The 20,345-nt window shown below is 36.2% G+C and overlaps 1 protein-coding gene across 13 annotated transcripts in view; it reads left to right on the forward strand.

The window, feature by feature from the left end:
• The window catches only part of CLIP-190 (Cytoplasmic linker protein 190), a 140,766-nt gene that overhangs the window by 101,021 nt on the left and 19,400 nt on the right, over positions 1-20,345 (forward strand). For 10 of the 13 annotated variants that reach the window (XM_074180302.1, XM_074180307.1, XM_074180310.1 and 7 more), the window contains 6 exons: positions 964-1,195; positions 3,769-3,822; positions 15,340-15,480; positions 17,493-17,657; positions 17,722-17,742; positions 17,858-18,077. In XM_074180302.1, coding sequence (XP_074036403.1) covers positions 964-1,195; positions 3,769-3,822; positions 15,340-15,480; positions 17,493-17,657; positions 17,722-17,742; positions 17,858-18,077 — 833 coding nt within the window. The remainder of the gene's footprint in view (positions 1-963; positions 1,196-3,768; positions 3,823-15,339; positions 15,481-17,492; positions 17,658-17,721; positions 17,743-17,857; positions 18,078-20,345) is intronic. The other 3 variants (XM_074180308.1, XM_074180306.1, XM_074180311.1) reach the window with 3 other exon arrangements.

The following is a 20,345-nucleotide window of genomic DNA, read 5'->3' on the forward strand; positions in this document are numbered from 1 at the left end:
GAAGTACAGTCGCATAGGTTCCTAGACAGGTTCTAATTTCTGTCCTGGGTCTGCAACTGAAAACTCCTGCACCAGAACCAAAACCATTTGTGAACCAACAACTATCTGCTCTTAATATTTGATATAGAGCTACGAAAACACATGACATTGAATCGGGCGAAACTTCTGAATCAACCTGATAAGTTGGTTCATATTTCTCAAAAATGTTTACAAATGTTTACAAAGTATCCTTGGAATCTCTATCCTGGGTCTGCAACCGAAAACACCTGCACCAGAACCAGAACCATCTGTGAACCAACAACTATCTGCTCTTAATATTTCCTTCTTCCAGAGGATCCAGTCCTCTCTCTCTCTCTACTCAGGAACAGTACCTAATTAGGCAGTTCGTAGATGACAGTTGGAGGCATACATTCAGAGGTCATTTCGAGAATGCTGTGACTCCCAGTGTCAACCAACAGTCTGTTGCACTCTGCATGGAATTGATTTGTGCAATTGGCAATTTGCACAAGTCTATATGCAGTCCATCTAGCCTCTCTCTCTCTCTCTCTCTATCTCTCCAGAAAAATGTGGAGAGGAGGTAAACATCATATAGTAGTAAGCTGAATATATCCAGTAGGATAAATATTTATTGAGATATGGAGCTACAAAAACACATGACATTGAATCGGACTAAACTTCTGAATCAACCTGATAAGTAGGTTCATATTTCTCAAAAATGTTTACAATTTCATTAGTATCCTTGGAATTACTTCCGTGAAATCTGAATTTCTGCACGCAAACTCCTGCTTGCAATAATCATGTATACTATTTATGAATTCCTCCAACATTTCAAATATTTTCGAGTCAAGTAGGATAAGTCAAAAAGCTCTTGGTCTATGTTTCATTAATTGGAATTTGCAAGAAAAAACATGTCAAAGCATACCACTGTCGTATCATGTAACTTCAGTATAACTTTTATTTAAGGTACTTCGAATGTCGTCCAAACTTTGGGCTGTTTGCTCCGGTTTCAAAGGTCAGTAAGTCTCCCTCAAAAGTAAGGCCGAGTAGTTGTCAGGTTCACCAAGGAGGCCCTGGTCTACCGCCTAGTGGATTGAAGCGAGCGAATTCCAAAGAATCGATGTCAAATATGTCGATGACGAGTGCAACATCGAGCATCAGAAGGGTAAGACTTGGAGTGACGTCATTAGCTCCAAAGGTAGGTTGAGTGTTTGTTACGGGATTTCTGATGTATCATGACAGAGCGTAGGTAGTGAAACTTGAGGTTTTGAGAACGGGTTTATCTTTTGTTTTTTGTTACTTCTGGAACTTTGTAGGTGGGAAGCAAAAATTAAATGTCGGTAACATCCAGAAATTATTTTAAAAGGCAACCAACACTTTCCCTACAAACTATGTTGATAAGTCTTTGTTATACTTGTGCAACGTGAAATCCGCAACAAAATTATATGCCATATCTTCAAATATGTTCTTCCGTTAACCAGCTGTCGCTTGTCCCTAAGAATGACAACTCTCAGAAGTCCAAACTTTTGTGAGCTGAGTATTAACGAGGTCTTACCTTTCAGCGTGCGATTTGTAGCATCATACCCCATATTCATACAGTGTAAATCATATTGAGATGAAGGTGTGACTAATGTTTATTTAACACACCATCAATTCATAGTGAAATACAATGCAAGAAACTGCAATTCTATTTATAGAATTGCTGGTCAGACTTTTTTTCCACAGATATGCACTAAAGTTATCAAAAAAGTTCCGTATAAGAAAGTTTCAGATAATCATGTTTATTGAGTCTTTTTTTGTATTATTCTCTAGTATATTTGGCGCCGTGTAGACACATGGTGTATCAAAGTTCGATTTCTTCAAATGAAATGGCATATGTTGCTTTCCGTTTCGGATTCTGTCAGAAAAGTACTTTTGAATATATAAAATTGGATGGATATGAACTTGAAATTTCGACTTCGATCTCGGAATTTCGAGTTTAAAGTCAAAATTTTGATTTTTAAGTCGAAATTTCGAGTTTTATGTCAAAATTTCAACTTTAATTTTGAAATTTTTACTTTAATCTCAAACTTTCAATTTTAATCTGGAAATTTCGAATTTTATCTCAAAATTTCTAATTTAATCTCCATATTTCGTCTTCAGTCTTCAAATTTCGTTTTCAGTCTCGAAATCTTGACTTCAATCTCGACTTTGAACTCAAAATTTTGACTTTCATCTCGAAATTTCGACTTCAATTTCGAAATTTCTACTTTAATCTCAAAATTTCTCCTTTGTCTCAAAATTTCGACTTTATTCTCGAAGTTTAATATCAACTTTAAACTCGAACTTTCGACTGTGATCTAGGAATTTCGAGTTCAAAATCAAAATTTCGACTTTAATTTCGAAATTTCTACTTTGATCTCAACATTTCAACTTTATCCCCGAAACCTCGACTCTAAATTCGAAGTTTCAACTTAAATTCGAAGTTTCGACTTCAAATTCGATGTTTCGACTTTAAATTCGAAGTTTCCACCTAAATCTCAAATTTTTGACTTTGATCTCGAAACTTCCACTTTAATCTCTAAATTTCGACTTGAATCTCGAAGTTTCGACTTCAATCTCGAAAGTTCGAGTCCTAAGTTGAAAAATCGAGATTGAAGTCGACATTTTCAAGAAACAAGTAATAAAAATATGTAACAATTTCATTAAGTTATATAAGTTGCTTCTAGTTCTAGTATTTGTGGAGAAACTATTATTTCAATAGACCAATTGCATAATATCATTTTATCCTAATACTCTCGAATAATTTATAAACTATTATTTTGAAAAATAATAAGAGGAAGTATGAAAGTCATCAAATATGCTGTCGTATTATTACTGTCGTCGTATTATTACTATCGTCGTATTATTACTATCGTATTACTTCTTGTTCACACAAATACAAATCTCTCTTCAATAATAAACTCAAGAACAAACTTTTTGCAGTAAAAATATATTCCTCTCTCAATAATAAATCAAAACTTAAGTTAAAGAGAAATACATTATGTAATTTCCGTGCACTTAATGCATTGTTCAGTCGCTAATAACCATGGAGGTTGATTCGACTTTGAATAAAGTAAAAAATGATATCAAAAATCCCTTTTGCCCTCCTCCACCATCCGTCTGTGGGTCAATAGTTTTGTATATTTTATTTTTGTTTTTTTCCTTCATGTGGCGGTTCTTGAAGAATTGAAGGCGAAAGTCTATTTTGGATAGAAAAAAACTAGTACGCCATTTCCACAACGATTTTTCTGTTTAGTGATGGATATTAATTTTTCGTAAAATCTGTCATGATTCATCATTCACCATTAATACGAAAAAACGATATATTATCAGAAGATTCGACACCAACCAACCGAGGTGAAAAAATTGCATGCATTACTCCAGCAGTAAATTTGCATTGATCGATTGGCCATTAATTTTGAGAATAAAGTATCCCAATTTTTCCTATAGTTATCTAGCAGGATAATTTTCAATTCTCACGTTTGCACTGGTTGATTGGGATATTTTATTAGTGTCACCAAAAGTTGACTCAGTCAGACGTTGGTATTATTGCAAGGTGAAAAATCACCAAATCTAACTAATCTGCTGATGCATTTTGAATGTTATACTTATTTTTTTCGTTTATCTTTTGTTTATTTTCGTTTGTTATGCATGGTGTTTGTTGGTTTGTGTTACATCTTTTTAAACTATATAACGTATTATGTGGTGTTTTTCTAATTTTGTTTTTTTGGAATTTTATTGCTTCACCAGAAAAGTCCGTTAAAAACGACAACCACGCCAATTCCTACGAGGACAGCTCTTCAGGTAACATATTGATAAATATAACTGGAAAATATATAACAAGGATAAATAGCAAAACTACTATACTCTTTCTGGCAAATCTTTGAAGGATTATTGTAACAGCAAACATTAACTTCTCTTTCTCTACTGATGCAACCTGATTATCGTCAAATGAAGAAACTAAACCTTTGTTAATTTTAATTTTTAGTTTATTTATGTTTTGTATATTTTTGTTAATAAAGTATTTTATTATCCTTTTTCAACTTTCCTATTCCTGTTGGCATTCCTGTTTAACAGAAACTGGGTGGAGACTTTTTTCAAATTCGTGCTGAACTCTGTTGTATCGAATTAAACTTTGAAATCTGTTTGGAAACCTAATCTGAAAGGCTAAACTTTGTTCGGGTAGGGACAACATATTACCTACCATCTAAAGCAGCGGCGACTCGTCAGAGGAGGCGAAGGAGACTTAGCCTCCCCATAAAATTTGAGGCTATTCATCGCAATAAATTGAAAGATATTGACAAATAATTATGATTCTTTTTTCTAAAAATGCTTGGTTATCATTACTTTACCATTAATTTATAATATAAATACATAATATGTCCGAAAAAACACTATCACTCACTACGTAGTACTTACCACACTGTATCCTGCATCAACAAACGTCAAACGCACCGCCCATGAGCGAGTAACGAATAAACCATCAACCCGAAATAATAAATGCCATACGTTGCAAGGGAGCCAAGCCTCCGACCGCTTTAAAAACACAAGCTCCGCTAGACCGAACCAACCAGCGACATACGTCACGATTTGTAATTTCAGTTGCGGAAATTATAGCGTTAGAGGAGGCTAGCCTCCAGTTAGTCTCCGTTAGTGTACGACTGCGTTTGTTTTTTATTAAATAAACTCAAAGACAACCGTTTTTTTGTTTTTTAATGGTTAATGGTCAGTTTTATACGTATAATTTTCGGCAATACACAATTTTTGTTTGCATTCATGCAAATATTACGTATTTTGCTTTAAATAGGTGCGGTACCCCAAAAAATTTTCGCGCCTCCGGCGGGCTTTTCTGTATGTATATATTCTTTATGACTTTAGCCTCCCCTGTTGTCCAATGCACGAGCCGACACTGATGTGAAGGATGAATGTTAGCGAAAGGTTAGAACGGGAGAAAATTAATAATAATTCATACCCGCTTCACGAGTATTCGAGTTCCATATAGAGTGAGACGTTCAACGGCATGTGTCAAATATTATGAACGACCATAATTTGAAAATATTCTGAAGCATACAGGATATTCCACTGTTGAAATCTGTTTTTCCGTTAACCAGCTCTCTTCCCCCTACGGACGGCAACCCTCAGAAGTCGAAACTTGTGCGAGCTGAGGACTAACGAGGTTTTACCTTTTAACGTGTGATTCCTAACACCATTGTTAAACCATTTTTCATTGGGCCAATAATTTTATTCATATACAAGAATGTACCTGCTATTCAAAAACTCAGCTTGTAACTGTTTTACAAATTCTCAATATTTTCACAGAATTTACGTGCCATCCAAGAACAGATTGTTATTGGTTTACAAATTCTACCTGTTTATTTTCAAACTGACATGATTTTTTTACAGCCCAAGATTAGAAACACTTACAAATGATATGAAAATACAAATGAAAATATATTACATAGGTCACACCTTTGTTAGGTTGGGTTGCTAATTCTGCCGTTTTCTCTTTAGGTTTAGTCTAACCCAGAAGATTTAATGACTTTTTTTAAATGAAGCACTGTACATTTTAGATTTGAGGTGTTCGATTGATGACCTATTCATTTTGTAGAAAATCGTATTGAATATAGGATAAACAAAATAACTTTTGTCTAATTTCCACTTACGATACTTACTTGTTACGATCTGTTCTGTTCTGTTTGAAGTCTGTTTTCCGTTAATCAGCTGTCACCTCCATACAGACGGCAACTCTCAGAAGTTGAGAAACTTGTGCGAGCTAAGGACTAACGAGGTCTTACCTTTCAACGTGTGATTCCTAACACGGTTTCGGTTCATTATATAAACGTCAATAAAGGAAACCATATGAACATCTGAGAAAACCTAAACATCCATAAATTCAAAAGTCAAAATTCACTTATCAAGGAACAAATACAAATCAAAACACAACAAGATATATCATTCAATATACTAACCAATACAATACACATTCCTAGAAATAATTAAACTAGAGAAACACCAACACAAAGGATAAGTACAGGCAAATTTAATGAGACATCCGAATGAAAGGAGAGGACAAATACCTGCCTGAGCCCTAATTAATGAACCATCAACAATAATAACAAATTCACCCAGACGATCCATCCTTATAAAAGAACAAACAAGAAGATAAAACGTCTCTATTAAGTAGAGCCATTAAGATGCTATGGAAAGCGCTCGCATATAATAATTAGAAGTTATTGAAGCTTCAAATCCTTTTTGTGTCAATATTAAAACATTGAAAATAAGGGAAAACTAGTTGCATCAATCAGAAAAAAATTGATTGTATTATAGCATAATAACCTGTGTTCACTTCTTTGCTTATGGCATCAATATTGTTCTCCCAACTCATTATACTATCTAAGTTAAAGGTTCAGAAAGATGAACAGTACTATTTATGACAACCAGTTGAATACCAGAGATATCTCTACCTAGAATAGAAATGCATACAAACTGTTTTCTGTGCATTCACTATCAAAAAATTTCTTTGACATCAGTTTTTGAATTCTGATAAATTATTTAGTTTTTCATAGAGTAAAAAATGAAGTGGATATGAAATTACTTCATTGTTGAGTGCAGATGATATATATGACTGGCAATAGAAATTTTGTACTCTTATTATTCTGCAAAAGGTATTGAATAACCAGTGTAGTCACCTGTCTGGTATGAACCCAGGACACTTGTTTTATGAAAGATAACATTAATCTAAAAAACATTATTATTTCAATAAAACATTATTATTTCAATAAATCAATTAAAACGTTTATACCCTAAAACATAAAATAAAATATTTTTGTTTCCCAATTAATTATATTTATAATTTAACCATGGATATTCACAAGAAAGGATGTCTTGAATTAAACTTTCAATCCATACAATTTCCAAAATGGCAGTGATATTTTGGAAGATATTGATGAATTGAAACAAATTCGTTCTAAGTGAAAAATATGTTTTTTGAAAATCTGAAAGTTTTGAAGCAAAACTCACAACGATCCACGATGTCACGAAGAAGACTGATGATTTGAATTTGTCAATCACCATTTTGTATATTATTAATTTCAATATGTCAATTGCTGAAAATATCAAACAATTTTTGAACTATTATTTTCTTTCTTTAAAATATATAATATCAAATATTCCGTAGTATTCTCTATAAGCATTAATCCCACTTTAAGTAACTATGCTAACCTATTTCCTGCACATTTCAGTGAGCCTATTTTCAGACGTTACTTGCATGCCTTCAGTCTTGAATAATAATAATGATAATATAAATAATGGCATGTATACATGATCAAAAATAAGGACAATACAAGTGCAAATAACATAAATGGACAAATGAATGACTCGATATAATTTATAGAATCAATTTTTCGTATAGTATACCTCTGATAAAGAATAGAGTGCAATGTTGAACAATTTCATGCAAATAAAAAAATACAGGGTGTTCCTCTTGAAAAAAGTTGAATTATGTCTGTTTGAAAATGAATGAAACTTGACCGGTTTCACCGAGCACCCTATATATTGTTTCCGAAAGTTGAGATTCCAGAAATTATAGTGATGTTGACTAACTATTCCTAAAAAAAATCCACTTGATTGCTGTGATTGCTGTAATGCCGCTATGGAAATTCGGGTGTACTTTTTAAAAAATTCTAACTTTGGCTGGCTACGCTCGGCAGAATCACCCAGTATGCCAGAAAATAATTTTGAAAGATAGTATTTATCGGTATGACTGCAAAAAAATTGAGCATTTCGTAAAATTGTTTCCTCTGATGGTAATGGACCGAGGGAGTCTTGTTGATTCACCCTGTATATTTTTCCTAACCGTATTAGATACTACCTGGAACAAAACGGTAATTTCAAACTAAAATGTCTATCCAAAAAGTTTTTAGCCTTTTGATATGATTATTTCATTTTCAAAAAAATCTTGCAAATTTCACTGCTAGTATTGTAACACAACTGTTTTCAATATCCTGTTTTCAGTATATTGAGGAAGCAAAATATTTAGCGTAAATGTGTTGAAATGAAAAAAAATTGAAGTATTCTCGATATTTGCAACAACTTTTGATACAGTTTTTTTAGGAAATGTAGCTGAATACTATGTAGGTTAAGTTAGGTTAGGTCCAAAGTGAGTGGGTCTATTCGATCCTCCACCGCAACCCGCAAGGGTTTATTGTGGCTCACACCTATTCTCACTCGACCAAATAAACCCTGTTTTTTTAACGAAGCCGATTAGTTTGTATGGCGAGTGGTCTTTCAGGTCAGGTGCTAAAAGTACGGCTCTGCCGAACTCCAAACACCTGATTCGGGCCCAAGCGGGACAGGCACAAAGTATGTGCTCTGCTGTTTCATCATTTTCCAAACAGACGCGACACACACTGTCTTCTGACAGTCAGATTCTCTGCATATGATGATTCAAATGACAATGACCTATAAGAAGGCCTGTTAGACATCGTAGTTCATCTCTACTGTAGTCCAACAACTGTTTGGTATCAAACTTCGAAGGGTGAATAAACGCCTTGAAGTGAGCTAATCCTGGAAGATTCTGCCAGAAGTCCATAAATCTTCTTGCCATCCAGGTTGCCAAGTGATCTAATTTCCCCTACAGTCCGTTGCATTATTGCCTTTGATGAATTCTACCGCAGTTATAGGGAAAATGTCAGACATTGAACCTATTATACTGTTGTAGCTCTGCCGGTTAAAGCTATAACTTTTTTATGACTTCTGACAGAATAACCCTGCTGGAGGTTAATGAGGCGGTAAATACACAATCAACAAAGGAAATGGGCGGAGCTATTCATTTGCATGTTTTACTAGTCTGAGACTGTACCAGTAGTTCCATTATTTCCACCAGGTGTCGTATCAGAATGTAGAACTTTCTAATAATTGGAAATTTGTTTTCCAGCAGATGTTTACCACACTTCACTGTGTAGGTAGTTGGGAATCAATATTTCGATTTTATCTCTCCTCGATCATTTTTACTTTTGATTTCTGTTGAGTTTTGGGATGTTTGTTCCCCGCTTGGAGCTTTGTTCACGAGATGGAGTTGTTACTAGTTAACAATCTTTCTCTCAGACGAACATGTCATATATGTAGCGGAGCCGTGTTGAAACTAATCGTGCCCCAGACACTCTACTGTCTGGGTAGAATCTTTTCTGTACTGACTAGAGGTAATACCTCGAATTCGCGGTCTGCAGGTGATCTACTTGAATAATTTCAGCATGGTCCTGCTGGGGGATGGAAGAGAAACATCTGCGAGACTAGCCTCTGTGAGGAATCTTGCATAATTTTCTGTCGGATCTGGTATTTGTAGAGTAGGGAGGATGAGTGTAGACCCACAGCACTTATGCCACATGTGACCCATTGTACATCCTTCCGAGAAGTTGTCCTCCTAGGTCGTCGTCCATACTGTCCTTTCCAGGAAAGTGAACAGGTCACTAGGAGACATATCCTTTATATCGGCAGGTGTAGGCCAAGACTCGCCGAACACACACTCTCTTTGGCAACCTTGAAGTGTCTCACGGTGGCCTCCGCGAAGGTATGAAAGGTGCAGCGATATTACTGTCGTCGCGCGGCTTCTTCAACTTTCTTGGGGTTCCCTCCGTGGAGGTGCTCAAGTGAGGAAGCTTTCCTGCAGGGGCAGCCGGTTCCTTGCCTTTATTCAAGGCGGATCTCTTGGCGCCCGCTGCAGGAAGTTCCCTTGGTGTTAATAATAATAATAATATCTTCATTCGTCTTGAGAAACACAAGGTTTATAGACATGTCAAAACAAATAGCGCAATTAAAATCAGGCTATATACATCTTAAGATTCCACAGTCAATAGTGGACATGAATTGAGAAAGAAAAATACGAAGACATACTCATCGAAACAAATCAACATACTCATTAAAACAAATTACATTACATGATGGAATTTGAGAATTAGACGATAATCATAAGGTTGAAAAAATTATATCGAGATCATCAAGTATATCAAGATAGTTAAGAAGTTCAGTGCAAACATTTGATTTAAATTACAATACACATACATGTTAGTCAACTGGGAACATACCTATTATTTAGGTGTCCACATTGAAGGCATCTCTCTTCAATTGGACACTTCCATGAAATTCATTGATATCATACAGATGATTTTCAGTTAAGAAAAACTTCAGAAAGTACTTAAATCTATTGAATGACAAATTGCGAAAGTCTAGTGGCAGATTATTGTATAGCTTAAGGCCAATATTGTCAGTCCTTTTCAGTCTATTTGCTTGCATGACCAGGTCTGATTTATTTCTTGTATCATGATGGTGTATGTCTGTACCATCGGTATAATTATTTATATTTAGTCGAATATGTAGTAGGTTTTCATAAACAATGACTGAATACAGTGTCATTATTTTGAGATTTTCAAATATTGGACGGCACGTTTCATCCCATCTGGCAGAAGTTATACCTCTTACAGCGAATTTCTGCAGGATAAACACTTTTTCCAGATGACACTTTGATGCACTGCCCCAGGATATTATTATTCTAAGATATGGATCTTAGAACTGAGTGAAAAAGAAAATGATATGTAGTGAGGGCTGCGTTCTGGTTCACATATCTTTTAATTGCGTATGTTGACGTACTCAGCCTGGTACATATGTTATTTATATGTTCTACCCACGATAAATGTGTGTCAATATAAACCCCTAAAAATTTAACTGCAGTTTTATCAGCTTGGTTTGAGTTTCTTGGTTCAAAAGTTAGTACTTCGGTTTTTTGTTCATCCAAGCGGTAGATTGGAGTGGACATTTCTGTTCATCCCCAGCCACTGCCTTAGATAGAGGTGAGCTCTTCTGTCCAGCCTCGGGATTGGTTTGTGTTGTTTCATTCATGTGTGTTCCCACGAGTAGCAAGGGAAGAGTTGGTCACCTCTGGCAGAGCCTCGCATTACCAGAGGTAGGATGATTACAATGAGGTTTCGCCCAATTCCTCAAGGTGATCGTTCGTAACCGCATATCAACCTGCGGTGGCATATTTAGCAAAGGCTCTTGGGGAGTTTTAGTTCCCCTCACCTTACTTATTTCTGCCACTGACCAGGAGTCCGGCGACCCCGTCCGTAAGGCCACATTGGCTTCCCGGACAGGCCCTACAGTCCCCTGGCCGTTTCCCTATCCGCCACCCAGGGACGCGCCCGATAGGTAGCCCAACCCACGGGATCTGTCGGATATAATTCAATATCCCGCGTGATATTAGCCGGGGAAGTAGTGGTTTTTCCGACAGACGTTTACCACACCTTACTGTGTAGGTAGTTGGGAGAGATTAATATTTCGAAATATTCATTTCATGTGAATTATTCTTGATTAAAGAGTGTATTGAAACATTGCAGCTCACTTCAATGCGGAATATCTTCAACACAGAGCTGGACCATGACAGCACTTAGGATGATGAGTCAAACATGTATTTTTTTTCATCTTTATCAAGGTGTCATATATCTCTGGTTCTCATACCAAATATACTGATTTTTCATTAAAATTCCTTTATCTCGTGAAGTAGTATTTGATTACCGAACCTTCTGTTTAAAAAGTATATACAAGTCACACCAGTAATAAAAAACAAATGGATTTTCATAAAAAAAAAATATATATCCACAACTTCCACAAGCAAATTGTTGAATAAATGTGTACATTTATAGCGACAATATAGGACAATTAGGTAAATTATGACATTCTTTCAAGTTTATCAAGATTTTAAGTAAACATTCGATAGTGTCAATAGAAGGTTCAATACCAGATATGAAAACCAGAAAAACTTGCTAGGTTTACGAAAATGTCATTAAATGTATCAATTGCGACGTTAATAACTAGCAATGGCACCTCTGAATAATTAGAAATATCAAAGGACAATCACCCAATCCATATCCGAGATCCCAGCTCATGGAGATGACGCAGCATTAATCAGAAAAAATCAACAGAGTTGAAAGAAAAATGATTGAAGCTGTGCTAAGAAGCAAGCAAGAGTGATCTAGAAATAAAAATGTGAACGCACAAAATAAGATTGCTTATTACTATTATTACAGTATCCGCTTCCATATATCTTTTATATTAGACAGATGAATCAGCTTAAGCTTATAACATCAATAGTATGTTTTCAAACATGCGACATTTTCTAATATAACATACATGTTATATTAGAAAAACTACATAACATGCATGTTTACTGTAGACCCAAGCTTTGTGAATCTTCTTTTTGAAGATATAAACTCAATACTTTCCTTCTAGTGTTCTTGAATCTTCTGTTAGCATTTATTAAGACAAAAAAGTGTGACTTAATAATGTAAGAGTGTAGAAAATTTGTGTTGTTTATAATATTGCTGAATACCACGATTATGTATTTTCACACGATCATGGACAGTTTTTTCCAATTTATTTTCGACACTAGTAGATTGTTTTCAATATATTATAAAGTATGTTATACTGCATTTTCAATATTTAAAACTTTTTTGGTATTATTTCTTTTATGTGTATCGTCTCTCTTCATATTCGTATGTATTGTATATGTTTGGACAAACTTGTGTTTAATGTATGTGTTATTCAGGCTATTTTGATGTAATTCACACCCTAAATGTATATATACGAGGTTTGTTCAAAAAATTAATTGAATGTTCAAATTTCGCGGGCTACATACAGTCGATTAGCGATTTTTTCATGTTGGTACACTCGTCTGGAACATATGTTCACACTTTCAGCTGTTTAACATGTTTATTTTGTTGGTGAGAGGCATAAAAATTAAAAGTGTTTCGCGTGTTCGGCGATTTTCTACTATCGAAAAAACTGAATCAAAGTTAGTACAAGTACAAGATTTTCACACAAAAGGTCGAGAAGATGTGAATGACGACGTTCGCCCTGGACGCCTCAGCCATAATCGATGGAAGTGTTGAGAAAGTGAAGAAAATTGTTATGGAAAATCGTCGAATCACTATCGGAGAAGATGCTGAGGACGTCGGCATATCAGTTGGCTTATGCCATTCAATTTTTTCCGAATGAGGTATATTCTGTTGAAGAAATACGCTGATTGACTGTATATAGACTTGTGCACATTGCCAATTGCACACATCAACTTAATGCAGAGTGCAACAGATTGTTGGTTGACTCTGGAAATCACAGCATTCTGGAAATGACCTCTGACTTTATGCCTCCAACTGTCAACTACGAACTGCCTCATGAAGTACTGTTCCCGAGTGGAGAAGACTGGATCCTCCGGAAGAAGGAAATATTAGGCGCAGATATTTGTTGGTTCACAGATGGATCAAAAACACCTTCCGGTTCTGGTACAGGCGTTTTCAGTCCCAAACCCAGGACAGAGATATCAACCTGCCTAGGAACCTATGCGACTATATTTCAAGCGGAAATTAACGGTACTGAATTGTGTGCGGAGAGATTGAAAGAATCCAACGTCATACACAAGTCAATGAAAATATTCTCGGACAGTCATGCGGCGTTGGAAGCTCTTGGCTCCTACCGAGCAATGTGTCTAAATTGGTAGCAAATTGCCAAAAACGACTTTCCGATGACTTAACCGATGTCTCTGGTCTGGATTCCTGGCCATACTTGTCTGAAACTTGTCTGACTCCCTTGCAAAGGAGGGTGCGGAAGCAGCTTCATAGGACCAGAACCTGTCATTGGCATCGCTTAAGGCTTTGCCAAATAAAGATTGAACATCTGGATGGCAAGAAGATTTATGTACTTCTGGCAGAATCTTCCAGAAATGGCTCACTCCAAGGCGTTTATTCACCCTTGGAATCTTGATACCAAACAGTTGTTGGACTATAATATTCAGTATGAACTACGGCCTTCTTACCGGTCACTGTCATTTGAATCATCATATGCATAGACTCGGACTGTCGGAAGACAGTCTGTGTTGCCTCTGTTTGGAAAATGATGTGCCAGTCCCGCTGGGGATCGAATTAGGTTTTCAAAGTTTGGCAGAGCCGGACTCTTACCATCTGACCTGAAAGACCACTCACCGTACAAACTAATCGGCTTCGTTAAGAATCTGGGTTTATTTGGCCGAGTATGAATAGGTGTGATCCACAATAAACCTTTGCGAGTTGCGGTGGAGGGTCAAATAGACCCGCTCACTTTGGGCCTAGGCCTAACTAACCTAATGTGCCGCTTGAGAGAAGCAGTACGAAGAAAACGTCCGGGATTATGGAAAAACAGTTCATGGCTTTTGCATCACAATAATGCACCTGCTCACCCGTCATTGCGTGTTCGTAATTTTTGGACAAAACGCCGTAATCATGCCCCAGCCACCGTATTCACCAGATTTGGTCCTCTAAGACTGTTTTCTGATCTCAACATTGAATATACCCATGAAAAGGTGGCATCTTGCGACGATGAGTGGATGAAAACTGAATCGCAGAGACAGCTCAAGAAAATACTAAGAAGTGCTTATTAGAACTGCTTCGAGGATTGGAGAAAACACTGGCACAAGTGTTATATCTTAGGGGGGTTATTTTGAAGGGGACAAAATACAAATAGATGAATAAATAAATGTTTTTTGGGAAAAGTGAAAATTCGCCTTACTTTTTCAACAGACCTCGTACATATGTTTTTGGGCATATATGTGTATATATGTATACTACAGCAAGTACAATTTTTTGGAGCAGGTGCAGTCAGAGACAAGAAAAATGAGAATGTTTTTTCTCTTCGAGATTTCGAGACTTTATTAGACTCTCCTTCATGAAACTGAAAAATGAGTTTGAATGATCTAAGCCACAAAAACATTCAGAGTTTTAAAACATTACAGATCGATTATGAAAAACACTTGTATAATAGTCAAAAAACATGTAGGAGAGGTTAAATTTCAACAAAATACTTTTATTGTGTGAAATCGATAATTTTGATCAACATGATTGCTCTAAAAAATTGTTCCTGTTTTCTTAACTTGGCCAGTCAAGCTAACATTTTCCAGTCAACCATATGTATAAATAGTTGCATAGTGACGGAAAAAATTTTCAGCTTTGGCAATAAGACCTTTGGTTCTTTGGCACAATAAAGCATATTATTATTATTATCATTATTCAAAAACTGTTATAAGGTAGTTCACTTGACGTTTAGCGTAATCATCGCAAAAAATCTCACAGTTCCGAATTTCTTCTGAAAGGTGAATCTATTCATTAACAAAGGAGGACACACTCAACTGTGGAGAAGTTTGTTTTTGCGCTTTCTTCAGTTACTGCAGTATAGAACATGGTGGTTTTGCTATTTCTCCTATTTACCTGAATTAGTTTCTTCATGTCTGTTTGCACTTTTCAACAGGACGTCTTAAAGGAGAAACAACAGCACATTGAACAGCTTCTGAAAGAGCGGGATCTTGAGAGAGCAGAAATTACCAAAGCTTTGAGCCTAGCAGACGAAGCCGAGCAGAAATATAATACTCTCAGACAAGAGCACGAAAAGGTAAGTTCCTGGTGAAAACGTGAATGATTTCAGTAGCATAACCTGTACATATTTCCCACTTTCAATGTGAATATAGGTATTGTTTTGTTGTTACACAAAAAGAAATCTGTAAGTAGGCTGATATATCTGAGAATATAGAAAATATTGATTGATGAAACGTAATTGACAGGACTTACCACTCACCCCATTAGGAGATTTACGTGGACAAAAAAAATAGGAATTAAGTGCTCAAAAACACTTGACAGTGGCATACGGTGATTGTACTCTGAGTCAAAATTTTTTTTTTACAATTCTTACAAGTTTTTCACAAAAGGTCGAGAAAATGTTGGTTCATACTATACAATAGTATGATAATATGGTATGGTATGATAATTTAACACAAAAGTGGTTTTGAAATGTTAGAGCGGCGATGGGAATGATTGTGTGGCTCTTGATGGAGATTACGTTGATGAATAAAGCCAATTTTGAACAAAAAAAACGCATTTTCCTGGGACTTTCCAGCCCAGGTGTTATTATGTTTTTTGAAGGTGGATGACAATGTTTCGTGGTGCATTTCATTAGTTCGAACTTCCATTGTCTAATAAAAATTGATTTGAAATCCCTGAAAGAATCTGTAAAAAAATAAAAAGATTAGCTGAAAAAATAACAATTTTATTAAGCTAAAAACTGAAATTACAATCAAATAACATACAAGCAACAGCCAACAAAAATTTCAAGGCATTTTGTTGAGCTACTAGGGGAAATCGAAATCAAAGAGCAGGATCAACTGAACAGTTTCGACGTGGAAAGCCTCTACACCAACGTTCCTGTCGAAGAAGCTATCCGAAGATGGGGACCTGAAAGATAGAACAAACTTACCGATACAAGTAATCATGGAATTACTGGGATGATGTGTACGAAACTACTACTTCCAACTGAAGGACGAATTCTTTACGCGAGATGAGGGACTGCCAATGGGATCGCCATTTTAATCGATTATAGCCAACATATTTATGGAGTGGTTTGAAATTCTGGCTATTGAAGAAGCCCATAAAAAGCCCCAAGTCTGGTTGAGATCGTGTCCTTCCATCACTTTCACAATGGAGAAGGAAGTTCACAACGAATTGCCATTCTTAGACATATTGGTGGAGAGGACCAACATAAATGGAAAACATCTGTGTATCAAAAACCCACTCACACGGGACAGTATCTGAACCAGGAATCCAACCACCATCAATCGACTAAGAGAGGAATCATCAAAACTCTACTAGACCATGCTCTCGGGCTCTTTAATATAAAGGAAGGCCTCGAAAAAGAACTAGACATCATCAAAAATGACCTTCAACGGAATGGTTACTCCAAAGTGATGCTGGAACAGGCTTCAGCTAGAAGACAGCAAGAGATCCAAGAGGAAGAGAAGCCGCCACAACCAGTACTTGTACTTCCCTACATGAGAGGATTATCGGAAAGGAAAAGAAGGATTGGGTCCTGTTTCATATCCGGTAACAATATCCGTAGCAGCCTCACGAAAACCAGGCCACCAAACGCGGACTGCGATTCTAAGAATTGCATTTGCCGGATACCCTGCGAGTGAGGAGAATCATACATCGGTGAAACTAAGAGGCCATTGAAAGTTCGCATTGCCGAGCACAAGAAACACACACAGCAAATCAGGAATAGCAGAGCATGTTTGGACTCATCAACATAACATCAAGTGGGCTCAAGCTGAAATCATCCCCAAGGAGGAACACTGGTTCTTTCAGGGATTTAAAATCAATTTATATCATATCAGACAATGGAAGTCCGAACAAATGAAAAGCAGGTGTTATTATCATGAATAGTGTTAGTATTTTCATCGAAAAACGGGTTCGACCATTCATAGTTTATCTACAAATTTAACATATTTGATGGAATTGGCCGATACTTGATGAAAATCCATAACTGGACAGTTTTCATATGAAAACGCTTGAGAAAGCAAAACTGTCGAGTGAAAATCTCACAATGAAGCGTTACATGAATTACATTTTTTTCAGTATCGTTCAGAATGCGAAACCAAATTGAAGGAACACATGAATCTATTCAACAAATTGAAGGAAGACAGACGTGACCTGGTATCTCAGTTAGAAGAAGAGAAAAGAAAAAATGAAGATCTTCAGTTCAGAATAGAAGAATCATCGATATCCAAGGAGGACATAGAGGTCAGTATAAGGTCTCAGGGAAAATGTCATACTCTTAAGTTTCAACCATCGTTTTTAATTTCAGAAAAAAATGTTAGCCCAAAGTGTAAGTTTTTATAAAATGATTTCGTTTGTGTTTTGTATGCTTTATTGCTTTAGATTTTTGTTTTTCTGTGCTGCTGGTTTTGAAATGCGAAATAATTTGTTTTCTTGTTTTCCAGCTTTCAAATGAGAACTATGTGGCAAAAATAAAGGAATTAGAAGAACAACTATCTAAAGAACGTGACAAAATCGATAGCTATGAGTCGGATGCCAACAAACACTTCGAAGCGGAAGAAAAATTAATTAGAGCTAAAGAGGAAATTGAATCTCTGCGTAAGCAACTGCAGGAAGCTAGAACTAGAGAGCTTTTGCTAGAAGGTTCTAGTGCCACAACTACATGTAAGTCCATATCTCACGACTTTAATATTCAGTTGTATTTTTCATTAGTTTACTCCTTTTTCAAATTTATTAACAAAAAAGGACAACGACAAACAAAACACGTAAAAGAAAATTACAGGGTAACCTCGAGGAAAAAACGCTAAGTCTTCTCTCGATCAGCAAGGAGACTCTAGAGCGGATTTAGTTCTCGGCTGAAACCCGAGAATAAGAAATAGTTCCCGGCCGAAATCCCAGAACAGAATGAATTACCTCGGCTAAAAAATGTGTTCGAAGTAACTTGGGAAAAATCATCCCTCACAATGGCCGGGGTCATAAATATAGTCAAGAGAGGTCAACCACTTGGGTCCGAATTCCTTGTCTTAATCCATAAAAGTGTTAACAATGAGTACCTACTCGAAACATCCCAAGTGGCGTCGTTCTAAATACTCATCTGTTTTTCGGCAATAAACTTTAGTTTCGAGAGAAGGGAGCATTTCAATAATATGCTATGAGAAGATACGAAAAATATAAGTGAAAATCAAAATGAAAGAATTAACATAAAGACCCATGTAGATGGATATTTTGGACGACCGCTTGATAAATGCAGTTATGAAAAGTTAATTTTCTAACAAAAATTTATAATACAAAATGAAAATCTATAAAGAAATAAAATGTTTCTAAACTAAGTAGTCGTACGAAAAACCCATACCACGACTGCTCAAGAAATAAAGTGATTTTTCAACTTTTTCAAAAAATATTTATGAAAATTATTTACAAAAAAGAAAAACGATTTTTATCCACGTTACTCTACAACAATAACCCGATAAAGAATATAAATACGTTATATTTTTACAGAAACATCATCTGGGTCTATTTAAACATCTTAATATTGAAAAAACTAGAAAATGATGTAACAAGGTCAAGTATAGTCACAACATTACAAATTCCACTTTTCAGCAAGAAGTCTTCTTTATTATGGCCCAAAGTTTTTCAATCTTCTCCCTGAAAACCTGAATAATATAAATGGTATAAGAAAATTCAAAACTGCCTTGAAAAATAATATACAAAGAAACCCAATCCATTTCTATAATGAACACTGTTTCAGCTTGGCTATCATTCGCCTATCAATATATTTTATAATGAAAAGAGAAATGAAAACTTCTATGTTTTTTATCACTTTTATTTGTAACTAACGTTACTGCAATTTCTTGGTAAAAAACAGAAAGTTTCCAGTCTTATATAAGTTGTATAAGTTTGAATATGTCCGTATAGGACGAAACTGCAGTAACGTTAGTTACAAATAAAAGTGGTAAAAACATAGAAATTTTCATTTCTCTTTTCATCATGATCTCCTACCACGTAGTGACGGCTACATCCATCAATTTATCAATATATTTTAAATTGAAATACAGCTTTTTCCAAGCTCTCCTGCCAGCAACTCACTAAAACCACTAGAATTGTATAGCCCTCCGATTTCACTCATTGTATTTATTAAGCACATCCATTCTATTTATTTGAGATGTTCATGATTTATAATCATGCTGAATAGATGGGAAAACACAATACAGATATATGTAGAGTAGGCCACATGTGACCCATTGTACATCCTCTCGAGGAGTTGTCCTCCTAGGTCATCGTCCATCCTGTCCTTTCCAGGAAGGTGGACAGGTCACTGGGAGGTGTAGGCCAAGACTCGCCGAACACACACTCTCTTATTGACATGCCTGACAGTCTCGTCTTCCTGTTCACACATCCTGCATAGAGGTGAATCCACTAGCCCCATATTATGGAGATGTTTCCTTAGTTGACAGTGGCCAGTCAGAAATCCTACTGTTAGACGTAGATTTTTCCTGGTCATTGTCAGATATTTCTTCGGCGCCAGCTTCCCAGGGTCGCCCAAGGTGATCCTGGCACGATTACATCCTTTGGTTTCGTCATATCCCTTTAAGGATTGAGCATGGGTGTAACATTTGACTAGTTCCGCAATTGTCGAAGTCATCAGGCCGTAGGTGCCACTGGGTCCTAAAATTCTTAGTCCAGCCGCTTCCTTGGCTAAAGAGTCGGCAATGCGCTTACCTTTACTCCGGTTGTGCCCTTCAACCTACCTCAGGATAATGTTATTATCTACCGAAGCTTTGACTAAATCTTGGTGACACTCTAGTACTAGCCCTGAGGTTATGAGTTGTATGTTCAAGGCTAATAGGACTTGTCTGCTTAGTGAAGATTGTTAGGTTTTTGCCAGAAATTCCTTTCTTGGTTAATTCTTTTGTGGCGATTGAGATACCAGCC

The sequence above is a fragment of the Leptinotarsa decemlineata genome, unplaced genomic scaffold (assembly GCF_025532065.1).
Source record: "Leptinotarsa decemlineata unplaced genomic scaffold, Ldec_3_MD MMD2_tig00026294_RagTag_RagTag, whole genome shotgun sequence".
NCBI lineage: Eukaryota > Metazoa > Arthropoda > Insecta > Coleoptera > Chrysomelidae > Leptinotarsa > Leptinotarsa decemlineata.